General features: G+C 36.5%; 1 protein-coding gene across 9 annotated transcripts in view; it reads right to left on the minus strand.

Moving 5' to 3' along the window:
- LOC106869155 (alpha-aminoadipic semialdehyde synthase, mitochondrial) overlaps window positions 1-25,099 on the minus strand; it is a 150,589-nt gene that overhangs the window by 60,075 nt on the left and 65,415 nt on the right. For 2 of the 9 annotated variants that reach the window (XM_014914765.3, XM_014914762.3), the window contains exons 1-4: window positions 20,378-20,419; window positions 16,111-16,343; window positions 13,005-13,181; window positions 12,246-12,398 (exon numbers count right to left, since the gene is read on the minus strand). In XM_014914765.3, the coding sequence (XP_014770251.1) occupies window positions 12,246-12,398; window positions 13,005-13,181; window positions 16,111-16,332 (552 nt within the window). In that variant the 5' untranslated portion in view covers window positions 16,333-16,343; window positions 20,378-20,419. The other 7 variants (XM_089351553.1, XM_014914763.3, XM_089351536.1 and 4 more) reach the window with 6 other exon arrangements.

A 25,099-nucleotide genomic window follows, 5' to 3' on the forward strand; every position in this document is an offset into this window, starting at 1 on the left:
TCAAACCTGAGGCGCCAGACAAGTATAGTGGATAGAATGAAAAAAAGTTCAAATCAGGCAGGCTACAATTAACACATACATACATGGGTTTAATTAAGATAAAATAAGGATTGTCCGAACTGAAATGTATACTTTTATATTTCTAATATATCAATATCAATATATGTTTCAGTTCAGACAATCCTTATTTTATCTTAACTAAACCTGTATATATATGTGTTAATCGTAGTCTGCCTGATTTGAACTTTTTCCATTCATCATCATCATCATCGTTTAACGTCCGCTTTCCATGCTAGCATGAGTTGGACGATTTGACTGAGGACTAGTGAACCAGATGGCTACACCAGGCTCCAATCTGATTTGGCAGAGTTTCTACAGCTGGATGCCCTTCCTAATGCCAACCACTCCGAGAATGTAGTGGGTGCTTTTACGTGCCACTGGCACCGAAATGGTGTATTTTACATGCCACCTACACAAGGGCCAGTCCAGCGGTACTGGCAACGAACTCACTCGAATGTCTTTTCACGTGTCACTGGTACAAGGACCAGGAAGGCGACGGTGGTAACAGTCACGCTCAAATGATGCTATTTACGTGCCACCGGCACGAAAGCCAGACAGCTGGTGCTCTGGCAACGATCACGCTCGGACGGTGCTCTTAGTGATTTACTGGTACTGGTGCCATCACGATTTCGCTTTCGCTTGCCCCAACAGGTCTTCGCAAGCCGAGTTTAGTGTTCAATGAAGACGTTGGCATGGGTGCCAGTCTACAAATTTAGTTCGGTTTCGATTTCACTTGCCTCAACAGGCCTTCACAAGTGGAGTTTAGTGTCCAAAGAAGGAATGTTACGCATAAGTGGGCTGGCTACGCCCCTGGCAGAGGCCTTGGATTTTGGTCTCACTTGGCTTGCCGGGTCTTCTCACGCACAGCATATTTCCAAAGGTCTCGGTCAGAAGTCATTGCCTCGGTGAGGCCTAATGTTCGGAGGTCGTGCTTCACCACCTCAGCCCAGGTCTTCCTGGGCCTGCCTCTTCCACGGGTTCCCTTAACTGCTAGGGTGTGGCACTTTTTCACACAGCTATCCTCATCCATTCTCGCCACATATCCATACCAGCACAATCGTCTCTCTTGCACACCACAACTAATGCTTCTTAGGTTCAACTTTTCTCTCAAGGTACTTACACTCTGTCGGGTATGCACACTGACATTACTCATCCATCGGAACATACTGGCTTCATTCCTTGCAAGCTTACGCATGTCCTCAGCAGTCAAGGCCCATGTTTCACTGCCATGTAGCATGGCTGTTCATACACATGCGTCATACAGTCTGCCTTTTACTCTGAGCGAGAGGCCCTTTATCACCAGTAGAGGTAAGAGCTCTCTGAAACTTTGCCCAGGCTATTCTTATGTATATTGAATTAGAGGGAATCACCCATATTATGCACACCACCAACAAAATTGAGAAAGTCACTGCTCGATACAATATGTCTTAAAAACTTATTATATTACTATATTCCATAACATAGTATATTACCAATGTGAGACTGCACTGTTTTAGTAACTTCGCCTCAGCTATGTTATGGATATTTATCATGTTCAACATCACTACATTTTATTTCTTGATCACTTTTAGTTTTGCTGAGTAGAATATACTTTGCTAATGAGGTAAAATGAGTTTGAAACATGTCTATTGCTTATACCAGCTAGCTTTGAAGACTAGATCCACTCAAATCTGTATTATTAATATTGTCACAAAAATATCAATCAAAACTACAACTGGTAGTAATTTCTAAATTAGTAGTAAAATAAATTTCTTATATTAGTATAAGACACTATATTTCAAGAAAAAAGGAAATGAGACTGTGTTATGACCAAGCTTCTCTTGTGGACATTAAATTCATAGATGATCAGAAATGATTTCAACAATAACAAGCAGATTACTGACTTAAGCTACTAGGAATATATGCATAGTCTAATGTATCTGCCATACATCAAAAAGATACTGATCACTTTCAAAAGACACCAGAAAATTTATCACAAGTGAAGATATATAAGTTACTTGAAACAAGCTCAACACACTTCTAATATAATAAATGAGAAAACTAATTTCTGTGTGTCAGTGTGTCACACTTTGACCCCTTCTCTTACTATTCAATGACACTTCATCATGCTGGGGTGAGAGTAATAGCGGGCATAGAGATGGTGAGGGTGGTGGTGAAGAGAGAGAGAGAGAGAGAGAAAGAAAGAATAAGAGAGGGAGAGAAAGAGAGACAGAGAAATTTAAGAAGATTTGATGATGTTTCATTAAAAGTAGTAGTGTTGATGGTGGCAATAGGAGAGAGAGAGTGGGTATGTGAGAGAAAGAGGGAGATGATGTACAACTTTCCTGAACAGCAATTCCTGTGGCCAGCATAATGACCCAACTACTAAACACTATCATTTTCCTTTTATTTTTAGCTTTAATACATACATACATATATATATATCACCCACTACACTCTCGGAGTGGTTGACGTTAGGAAGGGCATCCAGCTGTAGAAACTCTGCCAAATCAGATTGGAGCCTGGTGTAGCCATCTGGTTCACCAGTCCTCAGTCAAATCGTCCAACCCATGCTAGCATGGGAAGTGGACATTAAACGATGATGATGATGATGATTTTAATTAAAATACAGTTTCCCTAAAATTAAACATATCTAATATAATAAATGAACGTCAGTGTGTCACACTTTTCAACTTTACTCCTAGAGGCCGTAGCCCAACTTATACCATTTTGGAATCAGGCTGACTCTTTGAGTAAATAAAAAACATTCCAGACCGAATCCAGACCTGCAATCCTGAAATTTTGGATTCCTACGTTTTCGTTACTGTGACTGTTTTCAACGATATTTTTTTACATGATTTTTAGCGATGAATATGATCATCTTTGGAATATGACTCTGGAGGAAGCAATTGTAACAAATTCTCCAAAACAAGTCTGAGATCTGTTTGCAAATCTTCCCATTTGGGATTAGTTACTTAGCTTAAAAGCCATCCAATAGGGCAGCTTTTAAGCTTGTCCTGTATACATTTCAAAGCCCTACTTCCACCTCCAAAAGTCTGAATGGCTAAGTTTATCCACAAATACTTACAGAATCAAAAACTGAAAATTTTTTTGCGTATCATTTATTTATTAATGAGCACAGAATAGTAGAGAACCTATAGTGAACTCAGTCTGTGACTCAGATTCAAGTACACAATTATAGTTTTATATTTATTGGGGCACAGAGATTTCAAATCCGATTCCTACCCACTCCCATTCATAGGTACCTCTGATCACATGAAGTCATGCAATTGGCTATTATGCAATTAGTATTATTTGATAAATTTTGTGTCTCTCAAGCTTTCATTGCACTATTTTGTCATTCAAAACTGCAAAACGATACACAAAGGAGAACATTAAATGAAATTTAATCACTCAAATTCAAGGAAAATTAGTGCTGGTCTACATTGATAAGGTTGTTGCTTGTATCTTTAAAAATGAATATCTAATGTCTCATTTTACATTCCCTAAATGAGCTAATGAGGAAGCCTCTGTGTAACTATCTGACCTGCTTGAAATAGCACTTTCATATCATACTCTACTTGCCTTGAAGAAAGAAAGGAAGTACATAGTGGATAATGTAGTCCTAAAAATGTAATGCCTAAGAAAAAGGTAGGATGGTCATGACAAATGTTTGACTATACATATGCTTGATTAGTTTGATATAACAACAACTGAAGATCACAATGGATAATGCAATCTTAGACACAGTATGTCTGAGAAAAAAATGTGGTAGTCACAGATGGAATGGTTTAAATTACACGATAGTTCTCACGGGGCCACACAACAACTGATATACCTCACTTTAGCTTTTTACTAATGTTATAATTTGAATACAAATTACATTCATTAACCCTTTTGCTTCCACATTTCTGTTAAAATACACTGTCTTTATCTCAGTTAATTTTGAAAATATCAAAGATTTTAAAAATAACTTTGTTAGTCATTATTAAGCTAGCAGAAATTAACAAGGAACTTTGATAGATGGTTTTAATTTCATCATCATTTAGAGTCTGCTTTCCATGTTGGCATGGGTTAGATGGTTTGACTGAAACTGGTAAGCTGGAGGGCTGCACCAGATTTCAATCTGATTTGGCATGGTTTTGAGGGCTGAATGCCCTTCCTAACATCAACCACTCAGAGTGTAATGGATGCTATTTATGTGCCACCAGCACATGTGCCAGTTACGTGACACCAGCATCGGTCAGAACTACGATTTCACTTGGCTTTGCAAGTCTTCTCAAGCACTGCATATTGCCAAAATCTTGGATAACTTTAAAATAGAAAATTAATATCAGAGAACCATAGGTAGTCTCAGGTGGATTAGGATCAAAAGGGTTAACATATTTTTTTTCATTTCTGTTTCACAAGCTCCATTAACTTATCCATTCAAAAAAGAACTAAAGACCAAGAAAGATAGCAATAACCATTATTTCATTTGCTCTATATATACAAATATATTTGTTCATTTAATGTCAAACCTATGCCTGCATGGATTTGAGTGATCAATAATAATATCAACAAGGATTGTAAGCATCCTTCATGCATATTCACACACACACACACACAGATTTCCATCAACTTCCATGTGTGTGTGCTTATATCCTCTTGTCTTCACATCATGCTATATTTGTAAATGAGCATCATCGTCATACAAGCAGTGTCACTCAATTCCAATCTTCTGTAAAGATGTCAAGCCATAGGGAAATATTACTTTGCTTGGAAACAGGTGAAGGTTGGTGACTGGAAAGGCATTCACCCATAGTGATCAAATCTTTAAATGATTACATGGCAAAAATTAAGCAATTGCCTAATGCACATAACCTTGCAGACAAAACAAAGAACATTTATGAAACAAGCATTCCCACAAATGCAAGAATCTTCACAAATATGATTACCAAGACATACAAAAAACTTGCACCACCACATTCAATGACATAAAGATAGAGGCAAAAAAGTTAGCTATCCACCTTGATGTAGAGGATCGTGTGAACAGCTGCTCACCCCCATTTACACTTAAGGACCATAAACTTAATTTCCTCTCCAACCCTAAATGCAGGCTGATCAACCCCTCTAAAAGTGAGATAGGTATTGTTAGTAAACGCATTTTTGATACTATCAACTTGGACATTAGAAGAGCTACAGAGTTGATTCAATGGGATTCCAGTGCAACTGTGATTGACTGGTTCTGCAGTATCAAGAATAAATCAGCCTGCAGATTCACAGTTTGACATCATAGACTTTTACTTTTCTATATTGAAACCCCTCCTGAGGGGTATAAGTGATCTCAATGTCAGAATCATTATGAACACCAGAAAGTAAATCTTAGTTCATGACAATTCCCTCTGGGTGAAGAAAGAGGACCATCCACCCACTATCAGAACTAGAGAAGAAATTTCAGGTATGGAAGCACAGACTGGAATCAAAGGGCCTAGAGTTAATTTAACAAAGATAAAAGTATTGATAAGTAGGAAAACGAACAAATCGAAGATCCCTTCAAGATGCCTTTGCTCAATATGTAGAAATGGTGCCAGGAGAAACTCCATAAGGTACTAGATATGGACACATAGGAGGTGCAGCAGTATCACTGGAAGACTAACAAAGAAAGTAGTTTTTACATGTGACAGATGCGTGGGTACATTATACACCAGTAACGTACAAAAATAGATTCCCTCAAATGTCATGTTGATGTAAACCGTCTCTTTCAGGTATCCCCACAAGAAAAAATTTGGGCTAGTCAAGTCTGGAGAACGTGAAGGCCAATTGACATTGCTGTAGCAGATTATTCTCTCTCCAAGGCACTGCCATAGCGACTGCATTGTTTCTCTTGCAGTACGAGCAGTTGCTCCATCTTGCTGGAACCATGTGTGAGGTCTGCTTTGAATGACCTTCATGTTCCCCAGACTTGACTAGCCTGGATTTTTTCTTGTGGGGATACCTGGAAGAATAACAAACTGGAGACCCTAGTGGAGAACATCAATAGAGAAATCAGAGAAGTGGGGTGTGAAACTCTTGAGAGTGTTATAGTACAAGTTTTGGAAAGAGCACAGGTGTGTGAAGCTGAAAATGGCTGCCATTTAACCCTTTTGTTACGAACCCGGCTGAAACTGGATCTGGCTTATGTCTTGTTTTCATAAGTTTTGAATAAAATCTTCCACCAAATCTTAGTCCCAATTTATGTTCCTAACACTCGCTGAATGATAACTAAGTTATTTTACAAAATTCTTTGTTATATTTAAAGTAATTGAAAGAAACACAGAGCATCTCAAAATAAATACCCAATGTGTCATGCAGATATATATGACCACTTCCATCCTCTTTTTGTAACCATTCTCTCCCCAACTCTTGCAACCATTACTCCACTTCTTGATTCTTGTCACCACACATTCTCTTACATTCTTGGACATATTATCTTAAGTATATGCTTTGACCTGACCATCATTTTTTTCTTTCTGGCATCATTCTACCCACCCCAAACACCCATAAATAATGCTGGGTAGCCTTGGATCTCCACTTACTCAACCCACACTGCCATCCTGCTTTTCACTCTTTAACTTTCACCAACTAAAGACCACTGAGATTTCTCTTCCTCTTTCCCTTTTATTACTCCTTTTCCTAACACAACAACAAACTTTCACCTTCCACCATACTTTAATCCTTTAACAGTCAGATTTCTGTAAATGTAATTCTTATTTATTCACATTGATAAAAATTAGCCATGCTAATGTAGCTCTGAGATTTCAATGATGTGATTGTTTATTTTTAGAATAATATTGTGGGGTAAGTGTGAGAGGCCAGATCTGACCAGTTTGAAGATGAAACAGGTAGATTACTTTGACCAAATATGGCTGGTTAAAATGCTAAAGGGTTAAATTCTCAACACTTCATCTAGTGATCATCTCTTCTATTATTAACCCTTTCAATTGCAGAGGTGGGATGGTCTTTTTTATTCTTGTAAGTTACAAGGCAACCTCACTAGTAGTGGTGGCATGTAAGAAACACTCAGAATGCCCTACAAAGTAGCTGGCTTTAAGAAGAGCATCCAATGGTAGAAACCATGCCAAAACTGAAACATTGGAACAAGATGTTCTCTGATCTGTTGGACCCAGTCAAACTGTGCAATCCATACCAGACGAAAAAAAAGACATAAAATGATGATGATGATGATGATGGTGTGTGTGTGTCCACGCTCATATGCTTTCATCAACTAAATGGAATTCACTGAGGCAGAATTTCTACAATCAGATTCTTTTCATTAGCCCACAACTGTTACCAAGCAAGATAATATTTCCCCTTAGCTAGACATGTTTTTCACAGAAAATAGACATTGCTTAGACAATCATCATCATAAATTAACGTCTGTTTTCCATGCTGGCATGGGTTGCATGGTTTGACTGAGGTCTGGAGAGCCAGCGGCTGCACCAGGCGCCAATCTGGTCAGGCAGAGTTTCTACAGCTGGATGCCCTTCCTAATGCCAACCACGCCGAGAGTGTAGTGGGTGCTTTTTACATGCCACCAGCACAGGAGCCAGTAAGGCAAACCTGGCAACAAATACATTCGGATGGTGCTTTTTCACATGCCACTGGCACAGGAGCCAGTCGGGGGTACTGGCATTGGTCACAATTGGTTGGTGCTTTTTACGTGCCACTGGCACAGGAGCCAGTCAGGTGGACCTGGCATCGACCACGTTCGGATGGTGCTTTTTACGTGCCATCAGCATAGGAACCAGTCAAAGAGCACTAGCTCCAGCTGCGATATTGGTTTTACTTGACTCAACAAGTCTTCTCAAGCATATCATATCACCAGACACATCAGGAGTGTTCTTCCCCTGGCATGTGATGGAATCTGTTTACGGTACATCTTCAGTGTTTATTGCCCTAGTCTATCTGCCTCACACAAAAACTATTTTCCCAGTTAACCTTCTTTTGATATTGCTGCACCTTTTATGTGTCCATAGCTTACACTGGGTACACTGTATGGAGTTTCTACCCACACCATTTCTACAGATTGAGCAGGGCCATCTACCTGAAGTGGGGGTTGTGATTTGACAGCCTTCATACTTACTAAGACTTTGGTTTTGGCTAGGTTAACCCTAAGGCCCTTCGATTCTAGACCTTGCTTCTCTACCCTAAACTTTGTCTCCTGTTCTGGCAGTGACTCAGCTATTAGAGCAAGGTCATTAGCATAGAGGAGCTCCCTACAACTATCACATGCTGAGACAAGGAGACACATGATCACACACTCAAAGACACACACACACAATGGATTTCTTTCAATTCGTTCACATGGTTTCAGCTGACCTGTGGCCATAATAGGAGACACTTGGAAAAAGTGTCTAGGTGCCACACCTAGAACAGGATGTGTGAGAAGCAAGCTTCCTATCTGTACAGTCACAGGTTTGACTACACTCACACACACACACACATATATATGTATTCAACTTCTAAAAATCATACTATTCACTTAAAAACATTTCCTTTCAGAAAACTACGAAAGAATACTTTACATAGGAAATCATAAATAGAATATTTTCTTAATTCAATGACTTCTAACTGTAATTTATTTTGGACTGAAAGGTCATGACATTTGTAGGTTATCTTTCTCGCTCTATCTATCTCAATCCAGCATATATTGATAAGCTGTTTTCCTTTCAGAGTTAAACTAATTGCAGTGTAAATATTAACATACAAAAGATCTTATTAATACTGTATAGTTTTCTTTGAAGTAACATTACGTACCTTTCCTTAACAAACATTATCTTCAAGCTACAGTTCATTATAATGTTGTTGAAAGATCTATAAGAAATAGCAGCCAAATTTCCCTTAACCATTTAGTGTTCAGATTATTCTATCAAACGCAATGCTTATTTATTCACATTATTTTGAATCAATCATGCATTATCTCATATCTCTGAGATTTCAATGGTGTGATTGTTTAATGTAGAATAACATTGTAGGGTAGGTATGAGTCTGGATTTGGTCAGTTTCAACATAGAAACAAGTGGAATATTTTGGCCAGATATGGCCAGTTTAAATGCCAAAGGGTTAATCCACATGCCTCGATTATCAAAAAGGTGAACCCTCATACTACCTTGGATACTATAACTTTAGATACAAGAATAGCTTAAGAAAAATAAGATGATTATAGTTGGATGCTTTCAGTCATAGACCTGCATATTCAATCCCACCTAGGGCAAATAATTTTTTCTAAGGACAGAGGAAGGGTGAAAATCTGTCTAGAAATGGCGTTTTTTTATCAATGAAAATACTTCAACAATGGGAATTTCGAAAACAATTTTCTCTTTATGTTGCATGTCTCGTCTCTGTTTTTTTTCATTGTTCAAAAAAAAGTTTGTTTTCTGTTTTCATTTCTCATTGTGTTAAACGTTTTTTTGTGATGTCCTGTACCCATATATGCATGTATGTATACATATAGACGTAGGTATGTACATATATGTATAGATATATGCATATATAATTTCACACTTGTAAACAAATAGATTTGAATTCAGTCTTATTGGATATGTGAATCCTAATACACCTAAGAAATTACTCAGGAGATTCTTAGTCAAAAAACTGAATTTTTATAATTTTATTATGGCCGAGAAATGAAACATTTGTATGCGATTTATATTTAATATTTATTATATTGTATTATTATAATAATAATAATAATAATAATACTCATAACCACCACCATCATCGTTTAACATCCGTTTTCCATGTTGGCAGTGTTTCTACAGCTGGATGCCCTTCCTGACACCAACCACTCCAAGAGTGTAGTGGGTGCTTTTTACATACCACCAGCACAGGGGCCAGAGGAGCTGGCATTGACTATGATTGGATGGTACTTTTTATGTGCCACCGGCACAGAAGCCAGTCAAAGCGGCACAGGCATCGGCCACGTTCAGATGGTGCTTTTTACATGCTTCCGGCACGGGGCTCACAACTACAATTTCCATTTGATTTGATTTTGATATTGCTGATGTTGATGTATTTGACTCAATAGGTCTCGTCAAGCACGGCATGTCGCCCTAGGATCCAAAGTACTTTTGAGTGGGTTGGTTATGCGACACTGGTGTAGGTTACAGCTGTGGACTCATTTTATTTGCCGGGTCTTCTCAGTTACAGCATACCTCCACTGCTGTTTGACCCTAACTGGAGCTCTTGGCAGGTATTATAATCCCTGGTCACAGCCAACCTGGGGATCGAGACAACAGGCAACTAAGAAGTAACTTCATATTCTTCAAAACACACTCCTCTTTATCGGGTCCTATTATGCTAATAAATTTTGAATTTTAACTTTTGAATTGCCAATTGTTATACATCACCATTTTCTATTACTTTTATAATTTAATATTTACCCATGTAATTTGCAAAGCTTTTTTCTCTGCAAAATTGGGTATTTGACTGTGGAGCCAGTGAAAAATTGGATTTTTTTCATCCCCATATATATATATATATACACATACACACACACACACATACACATCATCGATTCATATCATGCATCCTTACTTGGGGAACTGCTCCCTACACACATAGACCAATCCCCTGGTGCACCCTATCTTTTTGGCTCTCTTGCAAACAAACATTCTCATATCTTTCTTCTGCATTGATAGTTACATATATTCAAGTTAGAAAATGTCTAAACTCTTCAACAGGAAAAATCTGTTGGTATATGTAAAAGAAATAAGGTTTACATAAGTTATTCCCATGCATGCCCTGGGCAAGACAAAAATCTGAATCTGATAAAGAGGAGTGTGTTTTGAAGAATATGAAGTTACTTCTTAGTTGCCAGTTACCACGATTCCCAGGTTGGCTCTGGCCAGGGATTATAATACCTGCCAAGAGCTCCAGTTAAGGTCAAACAGCAGATGGGCCAGTGGCTAAAGCCTTGGAAAAGGGCTGGCCCTTAGGTATTTGTCATATAGGCCCACCACTGTGTAGACATGCCCTAATATAACAAGCATCCTTGCTTAAGGTCCAAATAGGTCCTATGCCTAAAGCTTAAGCTTGGAAGAGTAGGAGACTAGCAAAGTCAACTGTAAATTAACCAGTAAAAATTGACAGAAAACCACTATTGCATCTTTCCCAAGAAAAATCCTGGATCTTCAGACTTTGGCATGGTGGCCAATCAAGAACATCTGAAGGTATGGTACATGAAGAAAGAGATTGCATACAAGCACATGTTGGACGGCAATAGCCTTTCACATCTCTTAACACAAGTTGGACTTCTAATGCTCGTTGTTAGTATTAACTTGCAACAATAGTAACACTTTCCATGTCTAAATATTAAGCATTTAAAAACTGTTGAAAACACCAAATTTTCTTCAGCACATTTGAACTAATATGATTTCTAAGGTTATTAATGTTAAAGTCTTTCTTGAGCGTCAGGGAGTAGGTTGTCTGTTTTACCACTGTTAATGTAAGACAACTGTTCAAAGGTATCTTAATACCAAAATAGTATGTGTATTTTTTTTGTTTGCTTGTTTTTTGTATATCTTTTAGTCAGAACAGAAGAGAAGTACCTATCACCCTTTGCACAGTCTCTGACAAAGAAAGGTATCTTCAAACCAGAGACCTGATCCAAATGCTTGCAATAAACTGGATGCTACTATAGGCACCCAAGGGACAACTGATGGTGTTAAACTAGGCAATGGATTGTCTAACACCCAAGTAGGTCACAGAGAGTTTTAAACTCAGAATGCAAAGAACGAGAACAAACACAGCTTGGCATCTCTCATGCTGTTTCTGCCAGTCCACATTCCAGAAAAATGGACAAAGTTGATTTTGCTGGGAATTGAACTCAGAATAAAAAGTGCCAGAATAAACATGGAGCTTGCAAATGTTATAGAAAAAATATGATGAGAGCAACATCAATGAAGGTAAATTTTGCTTTGAGAGCATGTATTTCAAATAGAACATTATGTGACTGATCTCAAGCAGGAATAGCAAACTCTCTGTTAGATAACTATCTTAAATTTCATTCTGTTATATCTTCATCATCTTATTTATGTTCACTGGACATTCTATTTGACTGGCAGCAGGAGTAACCAGTTTGACATTAATTTTAAAATGTTTGTATTCAAATATTCATAAACAGTGACTTGTGTTAGTACAGAACAAAAGATGAAGCTAGAAAATGATTTTCCTTGAGTAATTACCATAAATGGAGTTTGGTGTCCAAGAGCGAGAAGACGCAACCCTAGTCCATGGAGAATATTTATCATTCCAGATACACCAGCATATTTTCCAAAGGCAACCAACCTTTGACCTTTACTGTCTAGTATTCTTTCATAATCAATGAGACGAATATTCTAGAAATTAAAAAGAAAATGGAAATTTATCTAAAAGAAATAATTAAAAGTATAATATAAAATAATAGAGACATCCCTATGACTTTATGGGTTACTGGTCTTTCTTTAAAACTGTAATCCCTTGCAAGTAGAAAAAGCTTTATTTTAGAGAAAGATGAATGGTTTAACCAATTGATAGAAGCACTTTTATGAGCAATAAGAATTATATTTACAGATGGAATTATATTTACAATGGAGACAAATGATGAATTAATTCTGCTTTTATATGAAATGATAATTAATTCATTTGCTTCAAATAGAAGGTAATGTTTTTTCAATTTGGGGAGTAAATAATTATTTAACCCTTTAGCAATCACATTATTCTATCAAAAGTAGTGCTTATTTATTCATATTATTTTGAATTAATTAATCATGCATTTTCATGTAGCTATGAGATTTTGATGAGGTAACTGTTAATTTCTAGAATGATATTGTAGGGTTGGTGTGAGAGGCCAGATCTGGCCAGTTTGAGCATAAAACAAGTGGAATATTTTGCCGGATATAGCTGGTTTAAATGCTGAAGGGTTAAACATTCGAGTTCTTAAAGTTGCTATTTAAAAAACTTACCTTTTCTAAAAGAGCATCCAAGAGAGGCATATTTTCTTCCTGAGCTTTGATAGTATGTGAGAAGAAAGCATATGTCTTATCTGGCAAAAGTAAATCTATTGGAATTTGTTTCACACCAAGAATCAAGCTAGCCTCATTGATTTCTTCTTGGTAATCAGCACCAACCTGTACATATTCCTAAAAACAAACAAACAAATATTTGATGTTGCATAATTGCATAAATGAATTAAGGAATGCATGTATTTTCCTGTAACATGGAGTGTATGTAGATTAAAATGTTATTCATTAATCACAATTTTAAATCTAATCTTAACAATGTGATCAAAGAGTGATTGCTGTGATGCTTGGTACTAGCACACATTACATAAAAAAATAGCATTAATATTAGATGTTATTCTTAATGAAAGAACGTAACATCTACAATGTCATTCAAGCACTGTGGCCTAAATTCACAACTCTAGTGCTTTAATCACAAAGCTATTGTGAAATGCACATGCACACACAGATGGATCAAAACACACATATACAAACAAACAAAAAGAGAGGTGGGTAGCTCATGTTCTTTATATTCCAGTTCATGGCAAAATAAGGATAATATTGTGAATCCTTATCGTCACCATCATTTAACGTCTGTATTTCATACTGGATATGTTCAACAGAATCTGATGAGCCAAAGGACTTGCATTGAGCTCCAATGCATGCTTTGGCATGGTTTCAACAGCATAATGTCCTTCCTAATGCCAACTACTTTACAGAGTGTACTTGATGGTTTTTTTTTTCCACAGTACCAGCATTAGTGAGGTCACTATATTAGTTGCAAAACAAGACCCCTTAACAGAGTGGGGTTACAATATTGAAAGAGAGGGCTTTGTGCAGTGCTGAGAGGTTAAGAGGGACAGAAACTGGTGCCTTGCTGTAGAGGAGATACATAGCTACTCCAATAGGAAAGAGAGAAAGGATGGTGGAGAAGAGGTGTCAGGACATACTCTCAAAACATGAGATGAATAAAAATAGAATAGAGATACAGAATCAAAGATAGTTGGTTAGGGAAGTTTGTAAGAGAGTGAAAGGAGAATGACAAATGGTAGGGATGAAGATAGAAGTGAGTGAAGTGAATGGTGAATATGGTGGGGCAGATGCATTGCATCTTACAGAAGTATCTCCTACCATAGCTGCAGGTAAACCAAAGCCTTGTAAGTGGATTTGGTAGACAGAAAATGTAAGACATCCATTATGATTGTGTGGGGAGGAGGGGGAGAGATAAAGAGAATATGTTTGTGTCACCTTGTCTTGACATCATGTGATAGTTTGCTATCATATATGTGGTGTCATTCATTTCTAATATTCTGTAAAATCATGTCTGGCAATGGGGAGGTTGTGTTTTGAGAGAGATTTGGCTACTTTTCTAGTTAGTCAAGGAATATTATAGAAACTCCATCCTTGTCTTACTGTTGTATAATGAAGGCTACTTCTCATGATGATGACTATCTTTAGAATACAATTCAATGTAGAATATGTAATGAGTAAAGGCATTTTTTGTGCATTGCTGGATCTAGAAGGGCAGTGAACATGACATCTGCAGATCCCTCAGGACCAATGAGATTGATGTCATTAACATTCTACTTAAACTATGGCAAGTCAATATTGCAGGACCAAGGTTTTGAGGAGAAAGTACTAGGTGTAGCTGTTAGTGTAGAACTGGGAGAGGGGGGATACAACAGGAGGTGAGGTGTTTGAGTGGCAGTGTGAGTGTTTGAGTGGATGTAGCACAAGAATAGCCAGCTCTAGGGAACAGAGGTTATTATTAGTCAAGTAGAGAGGAGACAGAAAGTCTACTTACTAGAGGTTGGAGTGTCTCTAAGTGAGTTTATGGCAATCAGTTGGGATACAGTCTAGGATGGCTATGTGTGATGCAACAACAGCATCCCAGATGTAGGGAAAATACTCTTATGTGGACTATACTTTGTAGAGTGTCAGTAACTGTTGGGAGGGTGGGAGGTCTGAAGTATTTTCTGATTTAGAAGAGAAGGGTCAATCTTTGGGATGTAGACCTAGCTATGTTAACCCTTTAGCATTCAGATTATTTTGTCAAATGTATTGCTTATTTATTCACGTTGTTTGGAATTCATTATGCATTATCTCATTGCTTTGAAATTTTGATGATATGATTGATTATTTTTTAGAATGACATTGTAAAATAGTGTGAGAGTCCAGATCCAGCTGATATGGACATAAAACAGGTAGAATATTTGAGCCTGATATGGCCGGTTTAAATGCTAAAGGGTTAAGGTGCTTTCATTAGGAAAGATCTTTGGTAATAGCAATGCCTAATATTTGGAGTGACTGCAGGAGTTCCATTTGTGTACTACTCATAGTTGAAGGGAATGTGGTGTGATAATGTCTTTTTGATATGAGTGGTGCTCATGCATTTTATTGCCATTGAAAGAGACATTGGCATGGCCCAAATGAAAGCTGCTTTTCAGGACTCTGTTTATGGAGGTTTGACACAATCAATGATGCATGGCTGGGGAAAGTTAGGGAAGAATGAAGGGTCATGTCATCTGCATAAAAATGGATGTTGTTGGATGTGATACTAAGTAGGTTACTGATGTGTAGAAAGAAGAGAATGGAGAATAAATCAAAACCCTGGGAGTATGCAACACAAAAGCTAGAAAACACCATTATTAACGGCTGTTTCCGTTACTTTTGAGTAGTGAGTGTAATAGGATGATAGTTGGCATGGTCAGGGAGTTGTCTTTCTTGAGAATAGGACACACTGTAATTCCAAAAGATCAGCAAATATCCTGAGTGAGTGAATGAGAGGGAGAGAGAGAGAGATTAAAGCATTTGATGCATACAGAGTAAACCCCAAGGTGTAATGGAAGACATGCTGTCAAAACTGGAGGTTGTTGTGAAGTGATTGGGGGTGCACTGTTCTAGGTTTCAAAACTATATTCTAGTGTAAGGTACATTTAAGCTGTGTATACAGTTAGCTTTGTTCAAGGATAATTGGGCGTTTTTGGCTTTGAAAAGGAAACTAGCCCTTTTTTGCTGATTTCATAGCTATACAAAGAATATGTAGTCACTATAAACATTGAGAACTTACCATCATACTGTACGCCCTACGATTTGAAGGTTGTACAATGACTTTGATACCATCTTTCACAAGTTGTTTTACATGTGCTGGAGACAGGGGGGCTCTTCTTTCCCAAACATTAACATCTTCTCTACGAATAGCTAGAACCCTTCTTTTGTCGCCAAAATATCGTTGACTCACTATACGTAAAGATGGAAACTTATGCAACTTTGAAAGGGATGCCGACCACATGTTAGTAGAGTCTGAAAATAAAATTAAAAGTAATGTGATGATACTGATTAAGAATAAACTATTTGAACTAACTAAAATGACTTCTCTTTCCAGGAAAATAGTAAAATAAATATGAAAAGATATTGTTAATAATATACTGTTGAATTTATACATATTTATTTGCTTGTTAAATATGAGAAAGGGAAGAATTATATAGAGCAACATGTAAAATAACTTCAACAATATTTTTAATTCTTACATCAAGTCTTGTATTACTGTAGTTAGTTTTATACTTCATGTTTCTGAGTTCAAAATCCACACAAGATTCATCGTTGCTTTTCATTAACAAAATGAGTGCTATACTGTACTAGGATACATTCAGATTGATTATGCCGTCTCCTGCACAAAATAGCTTTTCAGTAAGTTGAAAGAGATCAATATTTAAACCAAACACCTTCACTTTGTACAACTTTCCAAGCACATTAAACCACTTTCATAGTGATCAGTAGAAGCAGAAAAGAAAAACTAATAGTAGCACTTTTTTTTAAAAATGTATTACAGTTCATAGTACAATTGAGAAAACTATGAAGGTCACCAAAATTCTTTCTTCAGAGCAATGTGAATTTATATTCACTGCTGGTGTTTCATTTAGCTTCTGAAAAAAGCACTTCATTCTAAAGTGCTCTGTTCACTTAGCTATTGCTAATATATAATAGGGATCATCTGGACATGTTATTTGAGATAAGGTAGTATCCCATCCTAGAAGAGATTTATCTCTCAACTTTTTAATGTCATGAAACCAGAGCTTAGCAGCAACCTTTATAAGACCACTGCAGTTAAAAAGGCATTTAATTTTACAGGTTAGTATTGCAGCAATATGTGCCTTGACTTCCAATGTACATTACAGAAGAATCCTATGTTTGCCAAGATAATCCTTTCTACTAAAGGAACAAGGCCTGAAAGTTTGCAGAAGCAGGAATAGTCAATTTGATCGACTCCCCATCCCCATGCTCAACTAGTACTTACTACAATCAACTCTGAAAGGATGAAAGGCAACGTCAACCTTGGCAGCATTTCAGCTTAGAATGTAAAGACAGGTGAAATGTTGCTAAGCATTTTGTTCAGCATGGTGACAATTCTGCCAGCTCACCACCACTACTGTTACTAATAATAAAAGATAATGATGATGATGAAAACAAACCTTAATGATGGACTAATGTATGAATATTGTTGGTTAAGCTGATGCCACACTAAAAGATAAGGTTAAGTTCACAAATATGTTAGTGAGAAGAATGTTGTTTGATAGTTAATGTACTCTTGTTTTCCACAGTACATCCTATTGCATGAATCAGGCATGGGTATTATAACGTGGACTGGTAAAACAAATTATATACAGTTTTGATGACACACCAAGGAGAGGTGAATATCACTTGGAAAGATAAGGTCATCCAAGCTAACTGGCATGAAAGAAACACTCGTGTAACGAAACCTCTACTGAGCGGGAACGCCCCAAAAGAAGAGAAATCTCGGTTACAAAGATGAAAACTTTTGTCTCACAGCTGGCTAATGGGACGTGAAATCAAGGTAGAACCTGTCTGAGCTTACAAGAATGTAGTTAATCCGAGATGAAGCAGTTCGGGAAACAAACCTGAGGAGGAGATCAATCAATAATTCACTTATAAAATACTAAGATAAGAAACGTCGATTTCGATAGAAAGCTTGAAATAATGGATAGGTTGGGTGGGTTTTCTGGCCAGTCAAACGAAGTTTTTTTTTTTTTTTTTTTGCAAATGCTGATCAAACGAGTTATACAGAATCAATGATACGCATGTAACTATGTAATAAAATATTTTATAACTCAATTCAAAATTACAATAAAGTACAGTGGACACATAAGATTCTAGTTATGTGTTCTTTTGCAAGAACTAGTAGTATATGCAATCTATTAAAAACTCAATATTCTTTCCTTTCTGAAGATGTATACAAGTTGCCATCAATATGAGAGCTTTTTCAAGATGTGCTGTTATTTTTTAACTTCAGTGTCTCTATAACTACTGGATAAAAAAAATCACATCTGAATTACTGAGAAAAGAAATTGTTAAAAAAATAATAGCATAGTGTTTGATCAATCATAGATCTATGTGATAACGTAGTAGTGGTGATAAATAAGTCGTAGAAATGAGAGAAATTAAATAACTTTCAATTCCTGAAAATGAAGTGGGGAAAAACAACTTGCAATAAGAAATAACGAATCTTTCATTTTGCTTTAAACACACAGCACGGTGGTACTACAATTTGCGGTATATCATGCAGAATAATAAACCAGTCGTGTTGTTACAACGTAAACCAACGTGTTAAGTGATAACACAACAAAAAAGATGAGAAAAAAAAAAAAAGAGACGAAACCTTATAAAACGTGGAGTGTCCATTAGTTTAAGGGTGAAACCGTAAAGTGTGAAGTGCATGTACACTTAATGTATAAAAGCAGGAGATTGGATAGATGTATCATTATTTTAATCTTGTACAAGAAAAGAATATTAAGAAAAATATTCCTTCAATGTAAACATTTTTTAAAAGATTTAGTTAGATAACGCTTCTTGCTTTTGTCTTATCTATACTTTATTTTCTTTACTTTCTCTCATGTTATTCGTAAATAACATATTCTTTATTAATCAATATTAAGTTGGTTATTAATCATATAAATTAAAATAAACAATTTCAGTATATAAAAAGATAATTGAAAATGTAAAGAGTGTAAATCAAGAAATTAATTTTTCTTTATTTTTACAGCCAAATTCTTTTTCTGTTTATCCACGAGATAAAAAAAAATATTACAATCTTTGTGTATTAATAATTTCTTATAACATTTAGATCTTAACATGCAATGTAATAGCAACTGATAACGCAATATCAATAACAACACACTGAATGCTGTTACAGTATCGGAAAATTCCATCTGTGTATACGTAGCAATACGACAGAAAGAAATGTTTGGCTTACACATTCATAACCAAAATGAATCATGGAAAAATATGTTAGTGTAAGACGTGGAGGTGACCCTATTGTCTGTACCTGACCTTAATCGTGGTATTTACTTGAGTAAAAACAATACAAAACTAAAACTATAGAACACGAACGGTTACTGAGGAATATGAATATCACGATTGCTGAGAAAACAGCATTAAAAAATTAACAGATAGCGAGAGAAAAGCATGTGAGTGGGGTGCGGGTTAATACGGAAATTTAATGTTAGCTCTTTTTAGGCTTAAAAATATATCCCTTTGAAAATAAACAGGAATTGTGCATGTTGGAAATCACTGTTGAAACGTGCAACATTGTGCTTATGATAAAAGTCCATATTGAAACGGATTTCTCATCTCCCTCATCTTCGGCATGCTTAAAAAGTACTGAATGGTGTACAGATAGATGGAAATACAGAAAATTTAAATATCCATAAACGTTGCACATATCTTGTGCAACATTTGAAACTAAATTTCAATCTATTTAATCTATTTCAAACTCTTCCAATACACTAATAAAATACAAAATGATTTTAGATGTGGTTAAAGCCTCAAGCGATGCATATCCCAAATACATTAGCAGTTAATGTGAAACAGGTCTTCTATGGAGGAATCGACGTTACAACCCTACTGGATGGAAACAGGGGTGAAATATTTCGCTTTTGCCAACAACCAAGAGATGAGCCTCAAGGTGGTTTACTCGAGCAGTTAAAAATAGCAGCCAAACTTCACTCTGCCCATCGAAGAAAGAAAGACATGACACATTAAACAATGCAGGAGTTAAATGTACAAAAAGATGGAATTATCATCTTGGAACATTTCTGATAATAACTCTGCTCAGTCGGGACTAACCTTGGTCTAGAAAACAACATAGAAAACATTTTATTTACAAACACACAACATAAGATTTGAATACAGGTTTAGATACGGGAATGCTATACGAAGAAAAACAAAAAAATAAATAAACAATCGATTATCAACATAGTTTAATTTTAGTGAATTGAGTGAGCTCGAACTATAAACAATTGAAAACATTTACAGCCTACCTGGTGTTCAATACGTTGTAAACAGGAGTTCAGCAACTGAATGACTTGTATTGGATTTCTATTATGCAATTTTCTAAGACGGCCACGTGGTTCAGAATTTCAGCTAATGGCAGAAGAGCAATATCACACACCTATGCTGCGAAATGTTGATGTTTTTAGGAAGCCGCATTGATAGTTATTACTGTATTTGTAGCGCTGGTCAGCTGTAATTCCTTTTTTAACGAAAAGGCATTACAGTCGTGACCATTTCATCTTATTTTCAGATATAAATATATGCGGGACTACTTTATTCTGATGCGTGTTCTTTTTTTCTTTCTTTTCTTTTTTTCTACAAGAAGATCGATTGGGATTTGAAGAAGATTTGGCTATTATTTTGTAGATCGAGAAACTACATAGCATGCCCGTCGCTAAGGGGATGCACTAGACGGCACTGCCCCCTCACTAGTCAATCGTGCGCCCTCAAATTTACAGCGGTACCCTTATTTCGAAACTCTACGTTAGCATTATTACAAATTAGTGTCCACTGAAAATATTGTGAAGCATCCCCAGGTACAAAAGTCTGGCGATGAGCCTGCTATGTGGAAGCTATTTTGTTGCATGCCACTTATAGATTGGAGATGGCAAACGTACATGTATGGCGGTGAGCTGGCAGAAACGTTAGCAGACTGGTCGAAATGCTTAGTGGTATTTCGTCTGCCGCTACGTTCTGAGTTCAAATTCCGCCGAGGTCGACTTTGCCTTTCATCCATTCGGGGTCGATTAAATAAGTACCAGTTACGCACTGGGGTCGCTATAATCGACTTAATCTGTTTGTCTGTCCTTGTTTGTCCCATCTGTGTGTAGCCCCTTGTAGGCAGTAAAGAAATAAGACGTAAATGTATGGAATGAGATTATTCAACTTTTTAACTGTGATTTGACAAATACACACAAAATGCACGCACGAGCGTATATACATTTCTGTCATCATCGCACTTGTCAAATAGAATCTGTAGAGACACATTTATTGCCAGATACCCTTCCTACTGCCAACCCTCACTGGTTTTCACGTAAGGTAATATTTCCCACTGGTTAGACATGTTTTCATGGACAAGACTTCCTTTTGCACCCCACCAAAAACACCCCTTTTTTAATTTAATTTTTTATTTCTACACAAACCCCCGTTTTCGGCTACGGAGAATACGAATCTGCAAATAAATTGGCAAAAATCGACATTTTGAAATCTCCCCACCACCATCACTAATCTCTTCATTTTTAACTTTTTTCAGAAATTTTTTTTTTTTTTTTTCAAAATAAGCGGAGATTATGATTCTGAAAAAAATTTCCAAAAATTTTTGTGGTTAGGGTTAGGTTACGGTTAGGGTTACGGAAAAATGTGAAAAATGAAGAAATTGGTGGGAAGGGAGACCGAAATTTCAAAATGCCGATTTATGGCATTTTTCCGGAATCTCCATATCCAAAAACTGGGGTTTTTTGACAAAAAAAAAAAAAAAAAAAGGGAGAAATGGGGGGGGGGGGGCAGGAGGAAGTCTTTCCAAAATCAGAAACAAATGAAACTGCTTGTACGACAGTGACTCTCTTTTACATCTGTCCCATCATGTGAAGGCAAGGTGATAGTAATAAACACACATCTTTTGGGGAATTGGTTCTTGAAGTACATATAAAGCTATGAATTATAGAATGTAAGTATTGGGTTGAAAAACTCAATATTTACATGCTATTATTTATAGCTTTATACATACTTCAAGAACCAATTCCAAAAAGAATTATTCTATGTTCCCTTGAAAGTTTACATATTATCCATCTTATGAAAACATTCGATCTTAGCATATCAATAGATACCAGCCTGACGGTTGTCAATTTCCTTGACGTATCTGTGGATTTACAAAAGAATATTTACAAACCACCCTATAGAAAGCCCAATGATAGACTTAGTTATATTAATGTAGGTTCCTGCCCCCCCCCCCCATAGTGTTTAAGAATTTAGCTTAGAATATTAGAATTTCTAGCCTCTCCTTTGATATAAACATATTTAATAATGCTGCCCCAATATATAACAAAGCCCTTAAAGCTAGTGGATTTAAAGAGGAAATAGCTTACACACCTGCTATTAGGCCAGAAATAAAGAAAAGAAAACAGACACAGGAAAATTATCTGGTTCACACCGCATTACTCCTCTGAAGTGACCTTTAATATAGGTAAATATTAATTGTCACTCATAGATAGACATTTTCCAATAAATCACAAATATGGGAAATTCTTTAATAAGCCTAACCTAAAAATTAGTTTTAGTTCAACTCCAAATTTTAAAAACATAATTGCACACAACACAGAAAAACAACAACATGAAGCCAGCTGTTCCTGCAGGGATAAAGACTTGTGCTCGCAAAATGGAGCCTGTATGACCTTATTTATAAAGCCACCATAAATTCTATGAACACTAATAACACTGTATTGTCAAAGAAATATGTAAGTTTCACAGAGGGAAATTTTAAAGCAAGGTTCAATAATCACACCTTAAGCTTCAGACACTGGGATAAACGAAAAACTACCAAATTATTCAGTCATATATGGATCTTAAAAGAACAAGGTGTCAGCTATCGGATTTACTGTACGTATGTATAAGTATAGACTTTACCATAGGAACACATATATCCAAAACACATGCACACACATGAATGAAAGGTTGATAAGAGGGGGATGGCCAATGATATATAAGTTGAAAAGCAAAACACCAATAAAGAAATAAAATAGTGAAAATGAAAAATGCTTCCTCTTGTTTTATAATAAATATCATTTCACATTACCTTTATTGAGTTGTCTGATTATCCTTAAAGGCCTACAAAGGAACCATAACTTGGTTGCTTGATCTGCTAAAAATAAACATCAACTCTCTTTCAAAATACACCTTGTTCTTTTTATTATTATCTTTTATGGCTCAGCCAGAGGAGGAAGAGTAGCACCTGTGATGTTTTTCAGGGTTTCTGAGACTGATGTTATGAAATAAGAAAGGTTATGTTGTAAAAACAAGCTGTATTCAAGAGTGATGGGAAGTAGGAAGTTAAATCAGATACTAGAATTGCTGGTACCAGCACAGGAACAGCTTCAACATTCATTCTTTAGAAGAGGAGAGGTTGATAAAAAAAACCAAACTCATTATCTTTAATTTGGTTTTTATACCTATCCTCACCTATGGCAATGGCCAAAAGAATACAGTCACAAATGTGACTGAAATGGGATTCCTTTGAAGGATCTCTGGAGTAACGTTACTCAATAGGGTGCATAACTCAGAGATCAGGGAGTTTCACCAGGTTGAGCTGCCACTTCTCTGCATTGAGAAATCACAACTCCAGTGCTATGGGCATGGGATTAAAATGTTGCAGGAAAGAAGCACAAGACAGATTCTTCAAGCTGAGTCAACTAGCAAGAAACTTAGGAGCAGACCAAGAACGAGATGGTTGGATAATATCCATAATTTCATTTGTTCACACTTAGGAACCCAACTAGTAAGTCTAAAAACAGTTGCTTCTGATAGGCTCTTATGTAGTAAGTGCCTGAGAACTCAATGCCCTTGACCTTCCCCGGAAAAGTGACTGGAGAGGATGGATGACTGGATAAGAAGTTAAGAGATAAATTTCATCCACTGGCTAGGATGCTGGTTTATCACAGGTATCTTTCTCACAGGGAGTTGATCTTGACATAATTAGCTAATGAGCTACTTTTCAACGTAGCTTTGTATTGCTATAATAAAACAAAAATCTTCAGTTGAGTGCTATTCATGCTACTGCCTTGGAAAGGCAAGTTATTTTTATCTTGCACTTTCTATACACAAATCTGTAGATTTGGGTCATCTATCTAGTCCACATAAAGTTAATACAGTTCTAAGAACAGGAATCAGACAACTAGCTTCTTGGTTGGTTGTCAACCACCCTATTCCCTAGATAATTTATGTTGCCTTTCTGCCCAGGAAATCTCACAAAACAAGAAGGAAATTTGAACTGAATAGTCAAAAACATGGAATCCCAATACTTTGTTCCAAAATTATTCATTTTGTTTCAGAAAAATTTATACTTTACACTTGTGGTTCTGCTGGTAACTAATGATCTCAACTCTTGATAAACATACACATCTACAGATATTGCAGATCAAGCTTCTCCCATTCACTAATATCCACTCCTTTCTTTACTTGTTTCTTCCATTGGTGATGATGATAAGCATTGCTTTCCCAACTGACCTCCCACATTTTAAACGCTTTCAATGTGGACTTTACACAATCCTTAAATCATAGTCTTGGTTTCCACAATTTTGTCATATAGCATCTGCTTAGGGATCTTCTGATCATTCATCTGAACATGGTGTCCAGTCCAACATGAAACAGTGCTTGTATACCCTTGCTTGCCTCACTACTGCTCAGGAAGTTGGCTCCCCTCAAGACATCCACAAGCTAACATTCAGAATGTACCTCAGATGCCTCTGATAAAAGCATTCAAGGACCCTTATATGATGCCTGCAAAGAGTCTGTCTCTCACATGAGTAAAAGAGCAATGTCAGCACACACACACATACATGTTTAGAATAATAAGGTAGTCAGAATGTTGTATGATTATAGATATTTTTATTTACACTTTTAGCACTTTCTTCCATTATCGGATTTATCAAAAATTAGTTTAAAGTTAGATTTCTTGGTCTTTTTATATATAAAAAATTGTGGAGTTTGCCAAGCAA

The sequence above is a fragment of the Octopus bimaculoides genome, chromosome 1 (assembly GCF_046866305.1).
Source record: "Octopus bimaculoides isolate indiv1 chromosome 1, ASM4686630v1, whole genome shotgun sequence".
Lineage (NCBI taxonomy): Eukaryota > Metazoa > Mollusca > Cephalopoda > Octopoda > Octopodidae > Octopus > Octopus bimaculoides.